At 33.2% G+C, this 19,453-nt stretch overlaps 4 protein-coding genes across 4 annotated transcripts in view; all 4 read left to right on the plus strand.

Annotated features, from left to right (window-relative positions):
- Positions 1–4,964: 4,964 nt before the first annotated feature.
- Positions 4,965–5,548, plus strand: HELRODRAFT_166777 (hypothetical protein; the record flags this gene model as incomplete). Its single annotated transcript, XM_009011989.1, has 2 exons — positions 4,965–5,260; positions 5,401–5,548. 2 exons carry the CDS (start codon positions 4,965–4,967, stop codon positions 5,546–5,548), a joined length of 444 nt encoding a protein of 147 aa, XP_009010237.1.
- A 5,250-nt stretch (positions 5,549–10,798) lies between these two features.
- On the plus strand, positions 10,799–11,791 carry HELRODRAFT_166778 (hypothetical protein; the record flags this gene model as incomplete). The annotated part of the gene is made up of 2 exons (XM_009011990.1): positions 10,799–10,973; positions 11,190–11,791. 2 exons carry the CDS (start codon positions 10,799–10,801, stop codon positions 11,789–11,791), a joined length of 777 nt encoding a protein of 258 aa, XP_009010238.1.
- Positions 11,792–14,153: 2,362 nt separating this feature from the next.
- On the plus strand, positions 14,154–14,552 carry HELRODRAFT_152528 (hypothetical protein; the record flags this gene model as incomplete). Its single annotated transcript, XM_009011991.1, has 1 exon — positions 14,154–14,552. A coding segment is annotated over one exon (399 nt), but the record flags the coding sequence as incomplete, so codon positions are not given.
- A 4,312-nt stretch (positions 14,553–18,864) lies between these two features.
- Positions 18,865–19,453, plus strand: part of HELRODRAFT_166779 (hypothetical protein) — a gene marked incomplete at both ends in the record, with an annotated part of 1,746 nt that continues 1,157 nt past the window's right edge. Inside the window, 2 exons of the mRNA XM_009011992.1 lie at positions 18,865–18,986; positions 19,059–19,435. Of these exons, the coding sequence (XP_009010240.1) occupies positions 18,865–18,986; positions 19,059–19,435 (499 nt within the window). The remainder of the gene's footprint in view (positions 18,987–19,058; positions 19,436–19,453) is intronic.

The raw sequence follows: 19,453 nt of genomic DNA on the forward strand, positions 1-19,453 counted from the left end.
ACTCAGACAAAGAAAAATATAAACTATTCTGGTATGGTCAAAAGACGGCCAAAAATGGTGTTGGAATTTTTGTCAGAGAACCGCTAGCCCAAGAAGTACTGGATATTAAAAAGAGTAATTCACGTCTCATGTAGATCAAGCTTCGCATAGAAAAGCAAACAATGATTATTTTTTCTGCATACGCACCACAGACAGGCGAATCAAAAGAGATGAAAAATGACTTCTGGACTGCATTCTCTGACACCATCTCAACAATACCAAAATCTGAAACAATCCTGATTGGAGGCGATCTAAATGGCCACGTTGGAGAGAAAACAGATGGTTTTGACAACGTAAATGGCGGTTTTGGCTATGGAAAACGGAATGAAGATGGCAACCGCCTCTTTGAGTTTGCAGAAAGTCACGGGTTTTGTTTACTGAACACATATTTTAGAAAGAGGTTGGAACATCGCATAACATACAAAAGTGGACCATCAGCCACGCAAATTGATTTCTTCGCTGTCAAGCAACAACACCGAAGGCTGTTCAAAAACGTCAAAGTTATACATGGCTAATCATGTGTCGCCCAACATAGACTCCTTGTGGCAGACCTGGTTGTCGAACTGTCAAAACATAAGTCTAAACAAATGCCTCGGAGAATCAAAACGTGGAAGCTGAAAAGCAATAATCATCGAGAAAAATTTCAACAGATTGTCGCCACACAGTTAGACCACCAATCGCAAGCCAGTACAGATTGGAGTACATACTAAACAGTTTTGATAAACGCTGCAACTACAGTTTGTGGGAAAACTGGTACAAAACGTCAGCATGAACGTGACACTTGGTGGTGGAATGACAGTGTACAAAATGCAATAGCTGAAAAGAAAGTTGCATACAAGCAATGGCAAAAATCAAAGTCTGTTGATGACCATAAAATTTTCCGTGAGAAGAACAACCATGCAAGACGTCAAGTTGCACTGGCTTGGACAGATCAGTACAGAGAGTGGCTCACTAAAAGCAAAGGTGAACAAATGTAATCTCTGTATCGTATAGCAAAACAAGCAAAGCGTACGAAAAAAGACATAGTTGGTGACTCATGTATCAAAATGACAAAAATGAGATGGTTCTTGAACAAGATGAGATCAAGCTACAGTGGAGAGAATACTTCAACCATCTGTTAAACGAAACAAATCCCATCAATGTTAACTTTGACGCTCCACCCATCGAAGGTCCGATTCCAGACAACACTATAGAGGAGCTTACAGAAGCTCTGAAAGCTATGAAGGATGGAAAGGCAGCAGGGCCCTCTGAACTCACAAATGACATTATCAAAGCATCTGGTACTGCAGGTGTCCAAACGTTACCACAACTTTGCCGTGAAATCTGGAGAAATTGCTCAATGCCAACTGAATGGAGCTATAGCATGACAGTCCCGCTATAAAAAGGCAAAGGTGATCCATTGAACTGTTCATCATATCGGGGTATACGTCTGTTAGAACACTCCCTAAAAATTGTCAAGAAAATCATTGAGAGAAGATTAACGACGTGCATCACAATCGGAAATTATCAATTTGGTTTCCTAGCGGGGAAATCAACAATTGATGCAATTCACATCCTTCGGCAACTGCAAGAGAAGTACCTCGCAAAGCATCAACAATTATCACACATTTTTGTAGGCCTTGAAAAAGCATTGATCGAGTTCCCCGTGAAGCAATCAGGTAGAGTCTACGTCGACAACTCATTCCAGAATATCTTGTTCGACTTGTGATGGAAATGTATACGAATACTAAGACTCTCGTCAACACAACGGTTGGAAACACAGATGCATTTGACATCGACGATGGAGTTCACCAAGGCTCGATTCTCAGTCCACTGTTATTATAACTGTGATGGAAAAAATTACAAAACCGATACGCACTGGTGACATTTGGAATCTAGTATATGCTGATGATATCGTTTTAACAGACACGTCTGAGCAGAATGCAGCGCAGATGTTTGAAGATTGGAACACCAGACTCGCCGATCATGGATTCAAAGTCAACATCAGCAAAACCAAAGCAATGAACACTGGTGAACCCATCCAATCCAAAGCTACTGGACGATGGCCCTGTTCAGTTTGTAAAGCTGGTGTAGGTAACAATTCAATCAAGTGTCAGCAGTGTAACCAGTGGTGTCACAAACGTTGTTCAAAAATAATTGGTTCTTTATCTAAAGTGTCCAATTTAGTTTGTCCTGCTTGCATCAATCCAGAACAACAAATTCGAAATAGCACTGTTTTTGAAGCCATTAAGGTAGAGAAAGTCACATCGTTTTAATATCTAGGAGATGTTCTGGATTGTACTGGAACAGCTGAAGCTGCCGTTCGAGCACGCATACGTGCAGCCTGGAATAAATGGCATCTCCTTGCCTCTATATTGATGCGGCGTGACATCCCACTACCACTACGATCAAGACTTTATAAATATGTGATACGTCCGGTGTTGTTATATGGTGCAGAAACATGGCCAATGACAACCAAACTGGAACAACAACTTCAACGAATTTATATGGCATCAATTGCAAAAAATCGACAAAAAAAAATTAAACGCTAAATACAAGCATTTGAAAAGAATAGATGCGGAATAGCTGAAAATTTATAAAATTGAAAAAAACTGACGAAAAATTTAAAACTAAAAAAAATTAAAACTAATTTATGCATGAAAAATTTAAACAAATACAATTTATTAAAATCAATAAACAAAATGAGAATTTTGGCCCTCACGTTGGGGAGTTGAGAAAAAATTAGAAAACGATATAATTTATAATGCCCAAAATAAGGCAGAAACAAAAACACAATTAACTTGGATAGGCAACTATACAAAGTTATTCTGTGAAGAAGTGACAAGGGCAACTTCTAACTGACATCGGTGGGGGTATATCATATCGTTCATAAACGATGAAAGATGGATAAAAAAAAGCAAATGTTATATAAACTTTTTTTAGATAATACATAAATAATACATAAATAAATTTATAGTGTTACTAAATTTCAATTTGGATTAATTTAGATTTAGAATACGCCCTAAAACTACTCCCTTGTAAAAAAAATTTTATGGTTTTAATTTTTCACTGGTTAAAAACAAACTCAATGTTTTGAAACTTAGACATTAACAATCCTAAAGTAATTTATCATAACGTATTATTATAACTTACATTAAAACAACTTTTATCTTAGGCTAGGGTAGGTCGGGATTAGTTTACGCGCTATTACATATTAGTATGATCTAATTTATTTTTAATTTAAAATTAAGACAAAATATTTGTAAAAATCCTTCTTTTATACCGTAAACAAATTCAATTTTTAAATACTTTATGACGTATATCTTAATCTTAACAGCGAGAAAACGTGGAATCATACTTAACAACGAGGAGTCATCATAACATCATTTCATACTCAACAACGAGAAGCCATCATATTATCATATCATACTTAAAAACGACCTCAGCTTCTTGTTTCAATTTGCTGTCATGTTTGTAAAGCCAGAGTGCGATGTATTCTATCGGATCAAGCGGTTTTTTCAGGCAAACTTCTGTTAAACATTCAGTCAGACTGTCTCCAAATATTTTTTGCAAATAAACGGAATCCATCGAAACAACTGCAAAAGCCTACAAAATATTTGGATAAATTTCCATCCGCGGTAAACACTGCTGCTGAACTCTTGAAAAATTGTTAGAGACGCGGTCAATGTTTGTCTATAGTAAATAAATCATATTTTTTGATAAGGATACAAATGATATATCGATATTACGAAACATCGATACATTGTTCATATAATATCGATAGACGAATTTTCAAAAACATCAACAAAAAAATGTCGATCCTTTGAACAAAATTTTCACAAAACAATTGAATTAACGTGGAACGAACCGATTTGATGTTTTAAAAAAAGATGTTGCACACCTAGGTGTACATCGCTCATTTGTAGTTCTCAGGGCGCATGTGTTTCTCTCACTGATAACATTACACCAAGAAATACAATGGGCGGTGTACCAATGATGGAAAGGGTATTTATTAATGATGAATTTCGATAGCTTAATGGAACATATACGTAATATGGTAATTAACCCTTACAACTTTCGGATGTGCTTTTTACAAAGAGTATTAATAAATAATTACCCCTTAGCAAAATATATGCTAATTATCCTTTACAACTCTTGGAGATGCTTATATATAGCATTGAGCGGCCGACAAGACGATGCACAAAAGCGTGTCCTAATAATTCAGAGCAATAATTTTGAGCAGCATAGATAAACAAGCGTTAAAATTTTAAAAATATAAAATAATATATAAGTTATACAAACTGCCAATATATTTAATTCTATACAAATGAATAAAAAGAACTTTATGAAACATTATATATCTTTAAATTTGTAAGTGCTGTAAAAAAATACAATTTTTCCATTTCTTGTCAGACTTAATGTTAGATTTAATAGATACATTGAATTCCATTTAATTAAAATATAATACTTTGACCGTTTACTTGGATGCATATATAACATATATAGAACATTTCTTAATCCATTAGCGTTCTTTTTTGAGGACACTTGGTAAAATTGTTGTAAAACTCTGTTACTCAGTTTTATGACTTTTAATTTCAATAAAAAAGTAACATGAATGTTATCCTTTTTACATGGATATGAAATCATTTTCATCATATTAAAATTTTTCGCACAGCACTACTCCTAACTTGTTTTCACTTTTAATTTATAGCGTTGGTAAACTTTCAATCTATTTTCGCCGTTTTTTAAAGAAGTAAGCGAAATGTTTTGTTTTCTTCATGAAGTCTATAATCCTATTTTATACTTACAATAGAATGCAAAATAATTAATTGAATATTTTAAAAAAAATAAACTTTTAATTTACTGTCCTCAGTTGAGTACACTGGGCCTTTGAAGCTTTTTTTTTAAATTTAGTTTTGCATTATTTCATTGCAGCTTTTTGAATTATGAGACGAAAAAACTTTTTAAATCTTGAAGAAGCGATTGAGTATGCGTTTTCTAAAGAAATAGAAGCTGATATTCTGGCTTTACCACCCGAAGTAGACGAACTAACCGATAAGGAAACTATAAATGATGAGGAGTTAGGGACACCTATAGTTGCTGACATTGCTGGAACTATGGAACTAGATGTACCATCCGATGAAGAAGATACAGTCTCCTTAGCAAAACAGTCATCTACTTCTGGACACGACATACCACCTTCAAAGCGAATATGTGCTGAAACTCTCAAATGGCAAAAAAAGTCACCAAAATATAAATTTGGTCTTCTAGAAATAACGCTGATAAAATGTTTAATAATTTAAACAAATAGTTGAAGTCTTGCTCCATGTTGGAAACATTTGAAAAAATATTTGATGATAATATCATTGAATTCATTGTTAGAGAAACAATGAGATATGCAACAAACGATAAGAATAATCCAAATTTTATTGTCACAGGAGAAGATATAAAAGTTTTTTTGGGATTTTTAATCTTCACTGGGTATCATGCTTTGGAAAACCAAAAACATTCTGTAAAAAGTGCAATGTAACGTTATGTATTTCTTGTTTTTCAAAATAGCACAATAAATTTTAAAAATAAAGTATTTAAATTCATTATTATGGTTGGAAAAAATATTTCAGATAACTATCTAAGAAAAAATGTTGTTTTTTGAAAATAAAAGAAAAAATGTTGTTCATCTTTTTTATGAACTTTATTTAACCAGCGTCCTCAAACGAGGACATGCTTTATTTGCTAAACCAAAATTTAAAAAAGTATTTCAAGTTATTTTCTAGAAATTTCAATGACTTATGAGCCACATAAGAGTATTACAAAAAAAATTTACATTTTTAATAAAGAGGGCTGAAAGAGCTATGGTGAGGATGATGTGTGGGGTTGAAGTGAAGGATAGGAGGAGTAGTACAGAGCTGATGTCGATGATGGGACTGAATGAGGAAATTGGTAAGGAGATCGAGATTGCGGTGGTATGGATATGTGTTGAGAAGAGATGAAAGGGTCGGGATTAGACGAGCGTTGGAGTTCGAGATTGAAGTAGTGATAGGAAGGGGTTGTCCGCGATTGGGATGGAGAGAGCTGGTGGAGAAGGACATAGTGAAAGCGGGGTTGCATGAATTGCATACACTGTAGTTTAATTAATTGTATAACTCATATACAATTGAAATTTAAACGCTTGTTCATCTATGCTAGTCAAAATTATTGCTCTGAGTTATGAGTTATTAAGGCACGCTTTTGTGTACTGTATTATCATTTTATCGTCCTTTCAATTGTTGATTTTTTTCATAATTTTCTATATATATATATATATATATATATATATATATATATATATATATATATATATGCCTGGAGGCATAATATGATGAGTTATTATATTATGCTTAAAATGCTTAATATTCTGATTTAAATTTTTGTTAAATTTATTCATCATATTTTTTCATACATCATATGTCATTATAATTGATGCATGTAAAGTACGGTTTGATAGTTCAATTCCTAAGTCAAATTCAATGCTTTGTAGTTTTATAAAGTGCTAAAAGTTATGCCTATATCTAATGCAATGCATTTATCAAATACTCATTAAAAAATATATTTAAAAACGTGCTATAGCTACAGCTATGTATAGTAATTCATATATAGCACTTTGCCAAAACATTTTACTAGGTGCATTATGCATCATAATGTTTTTTTATAATGTCTTATCTAAATTTACAGATTATAATAATAGATAAACCATGGATATATATATATATATATATATATATATTATGAATAAGGCAGACGCGTTATATATATATATATATACGTTGTTCATATATATATATCAACTATATACATATATAAATAAACGTATATATATAAACATATATACATATATTATCAACTATAAACATATATAAATAAACGTATATATACAAACATATACATATATATATAAAACATCAACTACTTGATGTTTTATATATATATAAAACATCAACTACTTGATGTTTTATATATATATATATAATTATATACTTGATGTTTTATATATATATATATATATATAAAACATCAAGTTTAATCCAACAAATATGTTACATAGAATTACTATTTGTTGAAAAAGTGAACTTAAGTTAAAGTAAACAATCAGTTTTTAACCGGTTGTTTAGCGATTATAGTCCTAGTTGTTTTTTGTCGATTTATTGAAATTTAATTAAAAAATTTGTCTAAAGTTTAATAAGAAAATACGATAGTAAGACGTTTGATCGTAAAAAATAAATAAAAAGTCAATTACTACGAAAATATGTTTATTGTTTATGCATTTAATTCCATGGAACTAAAAAAAAATCATTAGGCAGGTAATAATTATTATATTCATGGGATAAACTAAAAAACTTTTTACATTTGTTTATTGCCGTTACGGACTGTCTTTTCTCTTTAAACTTATTTTTCAAACATTATAAATTTTTAAAGTAAAAAATATAGGCGATATAGTTTTAAAAATTTTTTTAATTTTTAAAATAAAAACATACATGCGAAACACGGTTTACCTAACTAAATTGCATCTTATAACTTTTAGTTGAACTTGTGGGAGGAGCTTATATGTCTTCTTAGGCTTTAACAGTAAACTAAAAATAGATAATGCCGGAAAAACCCAGGACTACTTGCAACTAACGGCTATGCGTCCAATACGTTTCGCCGGAGAAACCACGGCATTTACCGCGGGCCTAGTTATTTTTTGTACGCAACGGTAATTACAATCGATTAAATAAGAAAACACGTTGCGGTATTTACCGCGGACCTACCTAGTAAACTTTGGCGATGTAAAAAAATTCGCGGTATTCATTTAACTTACGTTATACGGACCCAGTAAATTTTCTAAATATATGCAGCGGTATTTACTGCCGACGAAGTAACAACGTAGCCTCGCACGAAATGTAATGTAAACCCAAAAATATAAAAGTGTCAAATGAAAAAGAACATGAAAATCACCTAGCAACGACATACTCAGCTCGTAACTAACTTTATCGTTTTTAATGACAGGCATATAAAGTATGGAAGACGTATTTTTAAATGTTTTTAAATTAAATGATCTAATTATTAAATATTATTTCATATATATATATATTATATTATGCTGTATAATTTAAATTTTTTGTTAAATTTATTTTATATTTTTTCATACCACATCATATGTCATTATAATTTATGTATGTAAAGTACAGTTCTATAGTTCGATTCTTAAGTTAAATTCAATGCTTCATAGTCTTATAAAATGCACAGAAAAAGGCGTGCTGATCCACCTTCGCATAATAGGTCGAATGTGAAAAATTTGGTTGGGCGTAGACTGCCTCAAAACTCGAAAATTGCAGCTAGTAGTTTAATGCCCCAAGTAAAAAATTCTATCATATCAGAAACATTGCCAGATGTGCTAGGGAAGACCTGATTGAACATTTGCGACTCATAGAAGTGGAGGCCATTTCCTGCTATCCAGCGTTCAAAACATGGATATTATATATATCCATGGGTTCAATGGACTTTTTGAACCATGGATATATATAATAAGGATATGGCAGACGTGTTATTTATATATATATATATAATATATATATATATTTCACATATATATATATATAACATCAAAGTGAATCTAACAAATTTGATACATAGAATAGCAATATTTGTTGAAAAGTGAATTTAAGTTAAAGTAAACAATCAGTTTTTAACCGGTTGCTTAGCGATCATCGTCCGAGCTGCTTTTTTTCGTCTCTACCGACCATGGAATTATATAACTGGAAGCGACCTACCAGCGTTTTAACATTGAAATTTTTTTTCAACGGGCAAGCTTCCTCTGGAGGCAAGTTCCTAAAAAATTAATAATTCATGTGCATTTTGGTTCATTTTTAGATTCTGAGATTTTTTTTTTTATTAGTCTTTATTATTGCAGCTCTGACATACGCAGAACCTCTTACAGTGTTACAGTTTTATTATCTGTATAATAATAGTGTTACAGGTTTATTATCTGTATATCTTTTATTATGTTCTTCATATCTTCATCCAATGATATGAAACAGCCATCTTAGCTACAAAGGCTGTTTATCCTTTTCACACGACGTACACATGTATTTTATGTGCACGCGCAAGCACCGCATCATATACGCTGAGTATATGATAGCCATTGAGATGTTTGAATCAGCGCGCATTTGAACCACTGAGCCATCTTGTCGGCCAACATGCGACAACTTACGTTGTCTACCCATTTACCAGCCTCGGCTGGGTTGACCGGGAGTCGGCTACTCGGATGAACCTGTAGAAACTGCAGAATTCGAACCCGGGTCGTGGGAGTGGTAGACGGACACGCTAACCACTCGGCCACGAGACACCAGAGATATAATTAGAAAAATCTTGGCCTTTCCGAAGTTATGTTAATGACTTAGTTATGACTTAATGACTTAGTTATTTATGTTAATGTTATCTGCATGCAACTCGTTTGTTAAAATTTATTTCGTTTTCAACATTTCGTGAAGTTTTAGGCTAATTTATAAGGTTTATATAACCATATTTAATCGTTAAATGAATATTGCATTTTTTGATGCATCAGAAAATTCGAAGATTTATAATAAGTTCGTTAGTGATCCCATTTTTCTGAAATAAAGATTTCTTCATTCATTCTCCCAGCACCCACGAATCATGATGATGATGGACTTCATTTACTTCATATCATTTCATTATTAGAGTAAGGCTCTCATCATTCCTAAACTAAATTAGAATCTAGAAAACGAAAAGAAATTGGTAAAAATTTTATTATAAAAATGAAATATTAATATTTAAAAAATAAAACTAATAATCAATTTATATTGTTATAAATGAGGATTTATTGAATTTATAATTTTTATATTGTTATAAATAAATTAATCAACTAATAATTTTTAAATTAAGATGTAATTCCTGTGCATATGTCCTAAACTAGAATCTTTCAACACTACAAAGCTTACAGTACAAAGCTTTCAACATCACATACCCAAACCAAATTTAATCACACAGGAGGTTTTTAAAATTTATTTTGGTAGTAAAAGCAAACAATCTTTTTTTTCTGTTTAAATGTTATGATTTATATTATTTATTAATATATTAAATAAATTATATAATAATTTAAGTTGAAATCAAATTCATCAACTATTTCAACTGTAATTGACATTAATATATTAAATAAATAATAATAGTTTAAAAGTTAACATCAAATTCATTATGCTATTAATTTAAAACGAACAACTGTTGATTTTTAATAGAATAGGTATGTAATGTTTAGTAATTTTTAGTTTAACATTACTATTTATAAAATAACCCTGAAGGTGCTAGATCATGAGAATATTATTATATTTATGTGTAAATTGTTATATTTCTTGCTTGTTGATTATAAAACGTCTATTTTGCTATAATTAATAATTATTCATGATGAGTCAAGTTAGATCAGTCCTACCTTTTTTATTTCTGGATTTTGGTTTTGTTTATTTGTTGTATAACTGAAAAAAATATTTGATTTACATAATTGTAAATTTATCTATCAACTTCCTTAAAAAGTAAAACACACACACGCACACATGTATATATATATATCGGTCGGGGAATACATATATCGTGTGAGAGGACTTCCGGGACAGTTGAGAGTAGAAAAAATAAAGAAACGGAAGTAGATTTTAATAGGACGGATAATTTTGGGGGGAAGGGAAGTAATATTAATGCTAAACTGAAAGTTACAGAAATTCATCTTAGGATAGCATATACAAATGTTGACACAATAATGAACAAAATAAATGAGATCAGGGTTTTGATTGATAATGGAATTTTAAATAAACATATTCTAATTTTCACAGAGGCTAATTTAAAAAATATTACAACTGAAATTAATGAGAATGAGATTGCATTAAGAGGTTTCAAAATTGAATCTGCTAATTTTATGAAGAAAAAATTTCGAGGTATTATTTGTTATATAAAATTGGATTTAATTGTCAATAGAATTGATTTAAAAATAAATTTTTATGAATATTTGTGTTTTAAAATTAGTAATTATAATAAAGATATATTATTTTTAATTATATATAGGAGTCCTCATTCTTGTAGCAATAATAATACCAACAAGATATTAGTTTTGAAAGCATTTATGAAATTGCGTGGATTTAAATATATTGTAGGGGATTTTAATTATCCCAGAATTGATTGGGGTACTTTATCAATCAATTCTGAAAGTAAGTCAATTGAGAAAATATTTGTGAATTTGGTGAAAGATTTGTTCTTGCATCAAGTTGTACAAGAACCCACTAGGTTTAGATCTCTGCAGGCTAATCATATTCTAGATTTGATATTGGTAGAAGAATTAGATGAGATTAAAAATCTTGTTCACCTGCCCCCTCTTGGTAAAAGTGACCACTGCATTCTGTGTTTTGAGGTGGGCTCGACCATTGATGGTGCTCGTGAAATAATAAATAAAACCCGATTGAATTTTAACGAAGGCGATTATGAGTTAATGAACAAGTACCTTCATAAAAATTTATACGGTATGCTTAATAAGGAGTTGTCAGTGGCGGATCTAGGATCGTATGTAAACTCATTATGGTGTCATTTTTCAAGTGTAATAAACAGGGCAACTGAAGAACATATTCCAGTAGTAAAAATGGGAAAGAACAGTTGTAAAGGTGAAATCAGTAAATCGTTGCAAGAATTGATAAAAATAAAGAAAAGATTATGGAAAAAATACATGAAGACTCGTGATTCATTGATTTTTGAAGATTTTTGACAACATATCAATAGAAAAAGAAAGAATAAACAGACGATTGATTGCATAGTTAACAAGGATGCTAATGAAGATATGTTAATAACAAACAATCTGGACAAGGCAAATTGTTTGGGATCATTTTTCAGTTCATTTATATTGTTGATGTTGATAATGAGGGCATGGTACCAGACGTTGATATATTGCCAGATATGGAAAATGATATGTTTGTTAATGAAGAACAGATAGCACAACGTTTTAACAAATTTGCATTGAACAAACCAGCTGGACCAGATGGCATACACAACAGAGTTTTGAAAGAATTTTGTCCTTCGATTAGCTTTTTTTTGTCAACTTTTTAATGCTTCTTTGAGGTATGGATTGATTCAGGACGCTTGGAGACACAGTATTGTTACGCCTATTTTCAAAAAAGGAGAAAAAACTGATAAACGCAATTACAGACCTGTTACTTTGAGTAGTGTTGTTTGTAAGCTGTCGGAGTCATTTGTCAAGGATGCGTTGATAAAACATTTTGAAGATAAAAAGTTGATGGACTACAGACAATATGAATTTATTAGGCAGAAGTCTACGGTGATACAACTTTGAAAATTATGGACATATGGACGGAAGTATTGGATGAAGGTGGCAAAGTTGATATAATTTATACTGATTTTGAAAAGGCGTTTGACAAGGTATCACACAAGATGCTTATTAAAAAGTTGGCGACGTATGGTGTCAGTAATGGGCTGATTAGATGGATACAATATTATTTAAAAAATAGAACTTTTTCGGTAAAAGTAGAAGATCGTCTGTCAGAAAAATATCAGATTACCAGTGGTGTTCCACAGGGGAGTGTTCTTGGCCCTACGCTTTTCATTGTTTATATTAACGATATGCTCAGTGTTTGCGATGGAGACAATGATATAAACCTGTTCCTTTATGCAGATGATGCTAAAGTGTTTAAACCTATAAAGAAAGAAGAGGATGTAATTAGCTTGCAGAGATGTTATAGACAGAATTGTTGATTGGTGTAATCTTTGGAAGGTTAGTATTAACATAGATAAGTGTGTTGTTACGAGACTAGGGGGTAACGTAGATTTGGGCATGGGTTACAATATTCAAAATAAGTATTTAGAAAGCAAGGAAGAAGTAAGGGATTTGGGTATTTTATTTGATAGTAAATTGAAATTTACATCTCAGATATATGAATCAATTAACAAAGCAATTTCGATTCTAGGCATAATATACAGAAATTTTCGTAATTTAAACAAATTTTCCTTCTTAATTTGTACAAGGGTTTAGTTATACCAAACTTGGAATATGCAGTGAGTGTCTGAAGACCGTGGACTATAAAAGAAATAAAAGATATCGAAAGAGTCCAGAAGAGGGCCACAAAAATGGTAAAGAATTGTTCAATTTAAAGTATGAGGAAAGACTGAAACATCTTGATCTGCCCACATTGACATACCGTAAAAATAGAGGAGATATGATTCAACTTTTTAATATGTTGAAGAGTGAATCTGATGCTGGTCATCCTGTCATTGAAAAGGTGAACGACAACAGAACAAGAGGCCATTAAAGCTCAAAGTTAAACTTTTCAATAAAAATCAAAGAAAGTTTTATTTTACAAATCAAGGTCGTTAGATTGTGGAATGAAATTTGAATATGATTGTTATAAATGGTAAACAGTAAATGTTGTTGGACGTTATATGTTTGTTTAATTATTATTGAACAATTGCAGAATGATTGCCATTAACTTAATTATTTTGTTTGTGGTTGTTTATTATAATTAAAAAATACTGTATATTTTTATTTCAATTTATATTATGATACCGTTATGTCACTGAAGTTTTTCTTTTATTTATTGTTTTATCTATTTAATTAATTATGTATCTGTTTGTTCCACTTCATGTTACGATTGTGTCTATACATATTGTATGTATGATGTGATGGGGTTTGTTTAATTATAGAATTTCTATTTAGGTATACTTATTTACTATTTATTTAATTTATTTTATTATTATTATTTTATTTTATGTGTATATATATATATATTATATTATTACATATTATACTATTGGTCCTGAGTATGACTTAAAACTGCATCCACGCTGCCTTGCGTGCTTTTGAGCGAAAGGCCCACCGCTTATAACTAGTGGTTGTCGTCAGGATGGGTGTCCGGATGTAAAAACTTTTCCCCAAATTATTCTTATGCCATCACAAAGAAAAACAACGGCCCCTAGTCCGCAGCTGGCCTTAAGTGGTCAAGGGGTGCCAAGAATCCCTGGGAAGTATAGCAGAGGGATGTTGCAGAAAAATTCAGAATGGCCCCTCTATGGTACTTAGACTTGGAACGCTCAATGTTGGATCACTGACTGGCCGCAGCATGGAAATCGCAAAAATGCTCGAGCGTAGAAGGATTGACATCTGCTGCCTTCAGGAAACCCGATGGAAATCGAATGGTGTCTGTCATGTCAACTCAGACAAAGAAAAATATAAATTATTCTGGAATGGTCAAAAGACGGCCAAAAATGGTGTTGGAATTTTTGTCAGAGAACCGCTAGCCCAAGAAGTACTGGATATTAAAAAGATTAGTTCACGTCTCATGTGGATCAAGCTTCGCATAGAAAAGCAAACATTGATTATTTTTTCTGCATACGCACCACAGACAGGCGAATCAGAAGAGATGAAAAATAACTTCTGGACTGCATTCTCTGACACCATCTCAACAATACCAAAATCTGAAACAATCCTGATTGGAGGCGATCTCAATGGCCACGTTGGAGAGAAAACAGATGGTTTTGACAACGTAAATGGCGGTTTTGGCTATGGAAAACGGAATGAAGATGGCAACCGCATCTTTGAGTTTGCAGAAAGTCACGGGTTTTGTTTACTGAACACATATTTTAGAAAGAGGTTGGAACATCTCATAACATACAAAAGTGGACCATCAGCCACGCAAATTGATTTCTTCGCTGTCAAGCAACAACACCGAAGGCTGTTCAAAAACGTCAAAGTTATACATGGCTAATCATGTGTCGCCCAACATAGACTCCTTGTGGCAGACCTGATTGTCGAACTGTCAAAACATAAGTCTAAACAAATGCCTCGGAGAATCAAAACGTGGAAGCTGAAAAGCAATATTCATCGAGAAAAATTTCAACAGATTGTCGCCATACAGTTAGACCACCAATCGCAAGCCAGTACAGATTGGAGTACATACAAAACCGTTTTAATGAACGCTGCAACTACAGTTTGTGGGAAAACTGGTACAAAACGTCAGCATGAACGTGACACTTGGTGGTGGAATGACAGTGTACAAAATGCAATAGCTGAAAAGAAAGTTGCATACAAGCAATGGCAAAAATCAAAGACTGTTGATGACCATAAAATTTTTCGTGAGAAGAACAACTATGCAAGACGTCAAGTTGCACTGGCTCGGACAGATCAGTGCAGAGAGTGGCTCACTCTCTGTATCGTATAGCAAAACAAGCAAAAAAGACATAGTTGGTGCCTTATGTATTAAAAATGACAAAAATGATCTGGTTCTTGAACGAGATGAGATCAAGCTACAGTGGTTGTTTCGTTCAACCGTCTGTTAAACGAAACAAATCCAATCAATGTTAACTTTGACGCTCCACCCATCGAAGGTCCGATTCCAGACATCACTGTAGAGGAGCTTACAGAAGCTCTGAAAGCTATGAAGGATGGAAAGGCAGCAGGGCCCTCTGGACTCACAAATGACATTATCAAAGCACCTGGTACTGCAGGTATCCAAACGTTACTACAGCTTTGCAGTGAAATCTGGAGAAATTGCTCAATGCCAACTGAATGAAGGTGATCCATTGAACTGTTCATCATACAGGGGTATACGTCTGTTAGAATACTCCCTGAAAATTGTTTAGAAAATCATTGAGAGAAGATTAACGTCGTGCATCACAATCGGAAATTATCAATTTGATTTTCTAGCGGGGAAATCAACAATTGATGCAATTCACATCCTTCGGTAACTGCAAGAGAAGTACCTCGCAAAGCATCAACAACTATCACACATTTTTGTAGACCTTGAAAAAGCATTTGATCAAGTTCCCCGTGAAGCAATCAGGTGGAGTCTACGTCGACAACTCATTCCAGAATATCTTGTTCGACTTGTGATGGAAATGTATACGAATACTAAGACTCTCGTCAGCACAACGGTTGGAAACACAGATGCATTTGACATCGGTGTTGGAGTTCACCAAGGCTCGATTCTCAGTCCACTGTTATTTATAACTGTGATGGAAGAAATCACAAAACCGATACGCACTGGTGACATTTGGAATCTAGTATATGCTGATGATATCGTTTTAACAGCCATGTCTGAGCAGAATGCAGCACAGATGTTTGAAGATTGGAACACCAGACTCGCCGATCATGGATTCAAAGTCAACATCAGCAAAACCAAAGCAATGAACACTGGTGAACCCATCTAATCCACAGCTACTGGACGATGGCCCTGTTGAGTTTGTAAAGCTGGTGAAGGTAACAATTCAATCAAGTGTCAGCAGTGTAACAAGTGGTGTCACAAACGTTGTTCAAAAATAATTGGTTCTTTATCTAAAATGTCCAATTTTGTTTGTCCTGCTTGCATCAATCCACAACAACAAATTCGAAATAGCACTGTTTTTGAAGCCATTAAAATAGATAAAGTCACATCGTTTCAATATCTAGGGGATGTTCTGGATTGTACTGGAACAGCTGAAGCTGCCGTTCGAGCACGCATAGGTGCAGCTTGGAATAAATGGCATCTCCTTACCTCTATATTGATGCGGCGTGACATTCCTCTACCACTACGATCAATACTTTATAAATCTGTGATACGTCCGGTGTTGTTATATGGTGCAGAAACATGGCAAATGACAACCAAACTGGAACAAAAATTTCAACGAACCGACATGAAAATGCTCCGATGGATGCAACGAATTAGTCTGAAAGACCACATCAAATCTACCGAAATCCTGCGTCGTGCTGGTTTAGATGATATAAAGGACGAATGCCGGCAACACCGTCTGCGGTGGTTTGGTCATGTCAAACAAAGTGGAAACAGTGCCATAACTTTTCTTGCAGATGTTGAAGTACCTGGCACACGTCCCAAAGGCCGTCCAAAGAAGTCCTGGTCGCAAACAATCGAGCAAGACATGAAAGCTCTAAGTTTAAATTAAATGGATACAACTGATCGTCTAATTTGGCGCAAAAAGTTGATGGCAAAGAAAACAACGTTTTTTGGTGAACATTTAGTTTATTAAAATTCAAAATAAACTTATTTTTCGAATTCATGCTGCAAATAAGGCCATATTTCGATTCCAAATGAATCATCATCAGTGCTCCTTGCTGTATATATAGGGAAATATTGTCAAGATGAACTTTGACGTTGTAAAAATTAACTTTGGTGTTGTAAAATTGAACTTTGATGCGAATTAGGTGTCAGGTTTCTTTATTGGCTGGTCATCTTCTTTGGTCTCCTTTTCTTCATCGATAGCATCATATTCTTCTTTGTCACTTTTTGCGATGCTAGTTTTTATTACTTCTTTGTTTTCGTTGTTGGTTAAGCGCCGGGTTGGAAGTGAGGTTTTTATTTTTTGTTGTATATTTATTTTTGGTTTATTGATGTCAATTAGGACTGCCTCTGCAATTTTAAGATGCGTGTAGTTGCTGTTCTGGTATATTACTTTGGTGTTGCTGTCGAGGATTTCACGGCTAATTGTGATTGAGTGTGTTGAGTCCAAATGAGATTTGATAGCACCACTCTGTTTATGCATCGTAAGCCTTCTAGTCAGTGAGGTAGTAGTAATCCCGATGTATGAGTCATGTTGACGTGCACAGCCGTCAGAGGGGCAATTAAATCCATATATTACGTGATTACGCTTTAACTCAGAGTTATCTCTAGGACTGCAGTTGTTTTTCAGTATTATGTGAGACGTCTTTTTATTGTTGTAATAAATCCGGAGTTTAACTTTATTATTTAGGTTGGTTGGTGTGACATTTTTATTGATGATATGTTTAAGAATAGCTTCATCTACCTTGTATGCAGTTGGCATGTGATTTCTGTAATACAAGATGATGTCGTTATCTTGATTGTTGGTACTAGGAAGGTTATTGCTGTGTAGTAATTTGCCTTTAACAATCTTTTCAATAGAGTAAGTCTTATATCCATTGTTTACATGCAGGTTAGTGACTCTTTTTAGTTCAGCGTCGCGATTTTCAATATCGGAAGAGTGTGTGAATGCCCGGTTTACAAATGATTTTATTGTGCTGTCTTTAAATTGTTCGGTGCATTCTCTTTGTCCATTCAAACAAATTACTGTATTCTTTCTTTGACATAGACCGCGGTTTTGAATCGTTCTTCGCCACATCGAGGAAAGGTAAACGTTGTTCCTTTTCAATTTCAATGGTAAATCTAAGTTTTGATTTGTTTAAGATACCAAGAAGTTGGGTGATTTGTTCAGGATCGTTATAGGAGACAAAGATATCATCCACGTATCTGGCGTAGATATTTGTTTTTAAATTTGCATTGTTTTTGAATGTTTCATTCTCCAGCTGTCCTAGGTAAAAATTGGCAAATAGGACGCCAAGGGGGGAACCCATAGCGACACCATCGATTTGCTTGTAAAGTTTGCCTGTGGGGCTGTGGAATGGTGCTTCAGTAGTGCATATTTGAAGAAGTGACTTCAGTTGTGCTTTCGGTATGTTCAATGGAACCATATCTGAGTGGTAAACGGTGTTGATAATTATGTCAATTGTATCATGAATTGGTAGATTTGTGAATAATGATTCAACATCCAGAGTGGCAATAAATTTGGATGGTTTATTAATGCTGAGGAGATTAATAAACTCACGGGAAGATTGTAGTATGTAATTGTTTGGAATATATGGGGTTAAAATTTTGTTCAAGAATTTTGCAACAGGGTAATTCTCCAATAATGATTTTTTTTAACATTTAACAAAATAAAATCTTTGTTTTCAGAAGCAACACATTTGTTTGTTTGAATCATAAATTATAATCGAAACTCTTATAAAACGACATTTCCGTTTATTGAGAAACCTAAATGAATTATAAAATGGACCAGCTACGATTTGAATTTGCAGTGTTGCCAGCGAGTGATGGAAAGTCAAATGTTTATTGTGTAACCTCCATAACGACAAGAGATGAAAAAGTGTTTGCTATTCCAGAAGAATTACAGTCTGCTAGTCTTCATAAAGAGTTGATAAAGACAGCTGCGTACAATAAAATAAAAAATATTTAAAAAAAAAGACATCAGACGAGAAAAATTTGGATTACAATGACAAATGAACTAAGTAACGTGTACATAGATGAAGATGGTAATCTACAATTTGGAGATCAATATCTCGAAGAAATTGAACAAAAGCAAGCATCTGGTAATTTAGGAAAAAATACAGATTCATTGGAAAAATTATTTACAAAATTTATTGAAAGCTCACAAGATTTAAAAAAACAGAACCTGAAATATATTGCAGAAAAGTTTATAATTGAAAGATTTACAAGTAAAAATACTAACCCAAGCCAGTGGATTGATGTTTTTGAAAAAGAATGTTTACGTTTCGATATTACGGAAGATGAGAAAAAATTGAGATACTCAGACTATTCATGGACAAAAGTTGCGCTGATTGGTATAGTTCTATGATTAT

This window comes from Helobdella robusta, assembly GCF_000326865.2.
Source record: "Helobdella robusta unplaced genomic scaffold HELROscaffold_10, whole genome shotgun sequence".
Lineage (NCBI taxonomy): Eukaryota > Metazoa > Annelida > Clitellata > Rhynchobdellida > Glossiphoniidae > Helobdella > Helobdella robusta.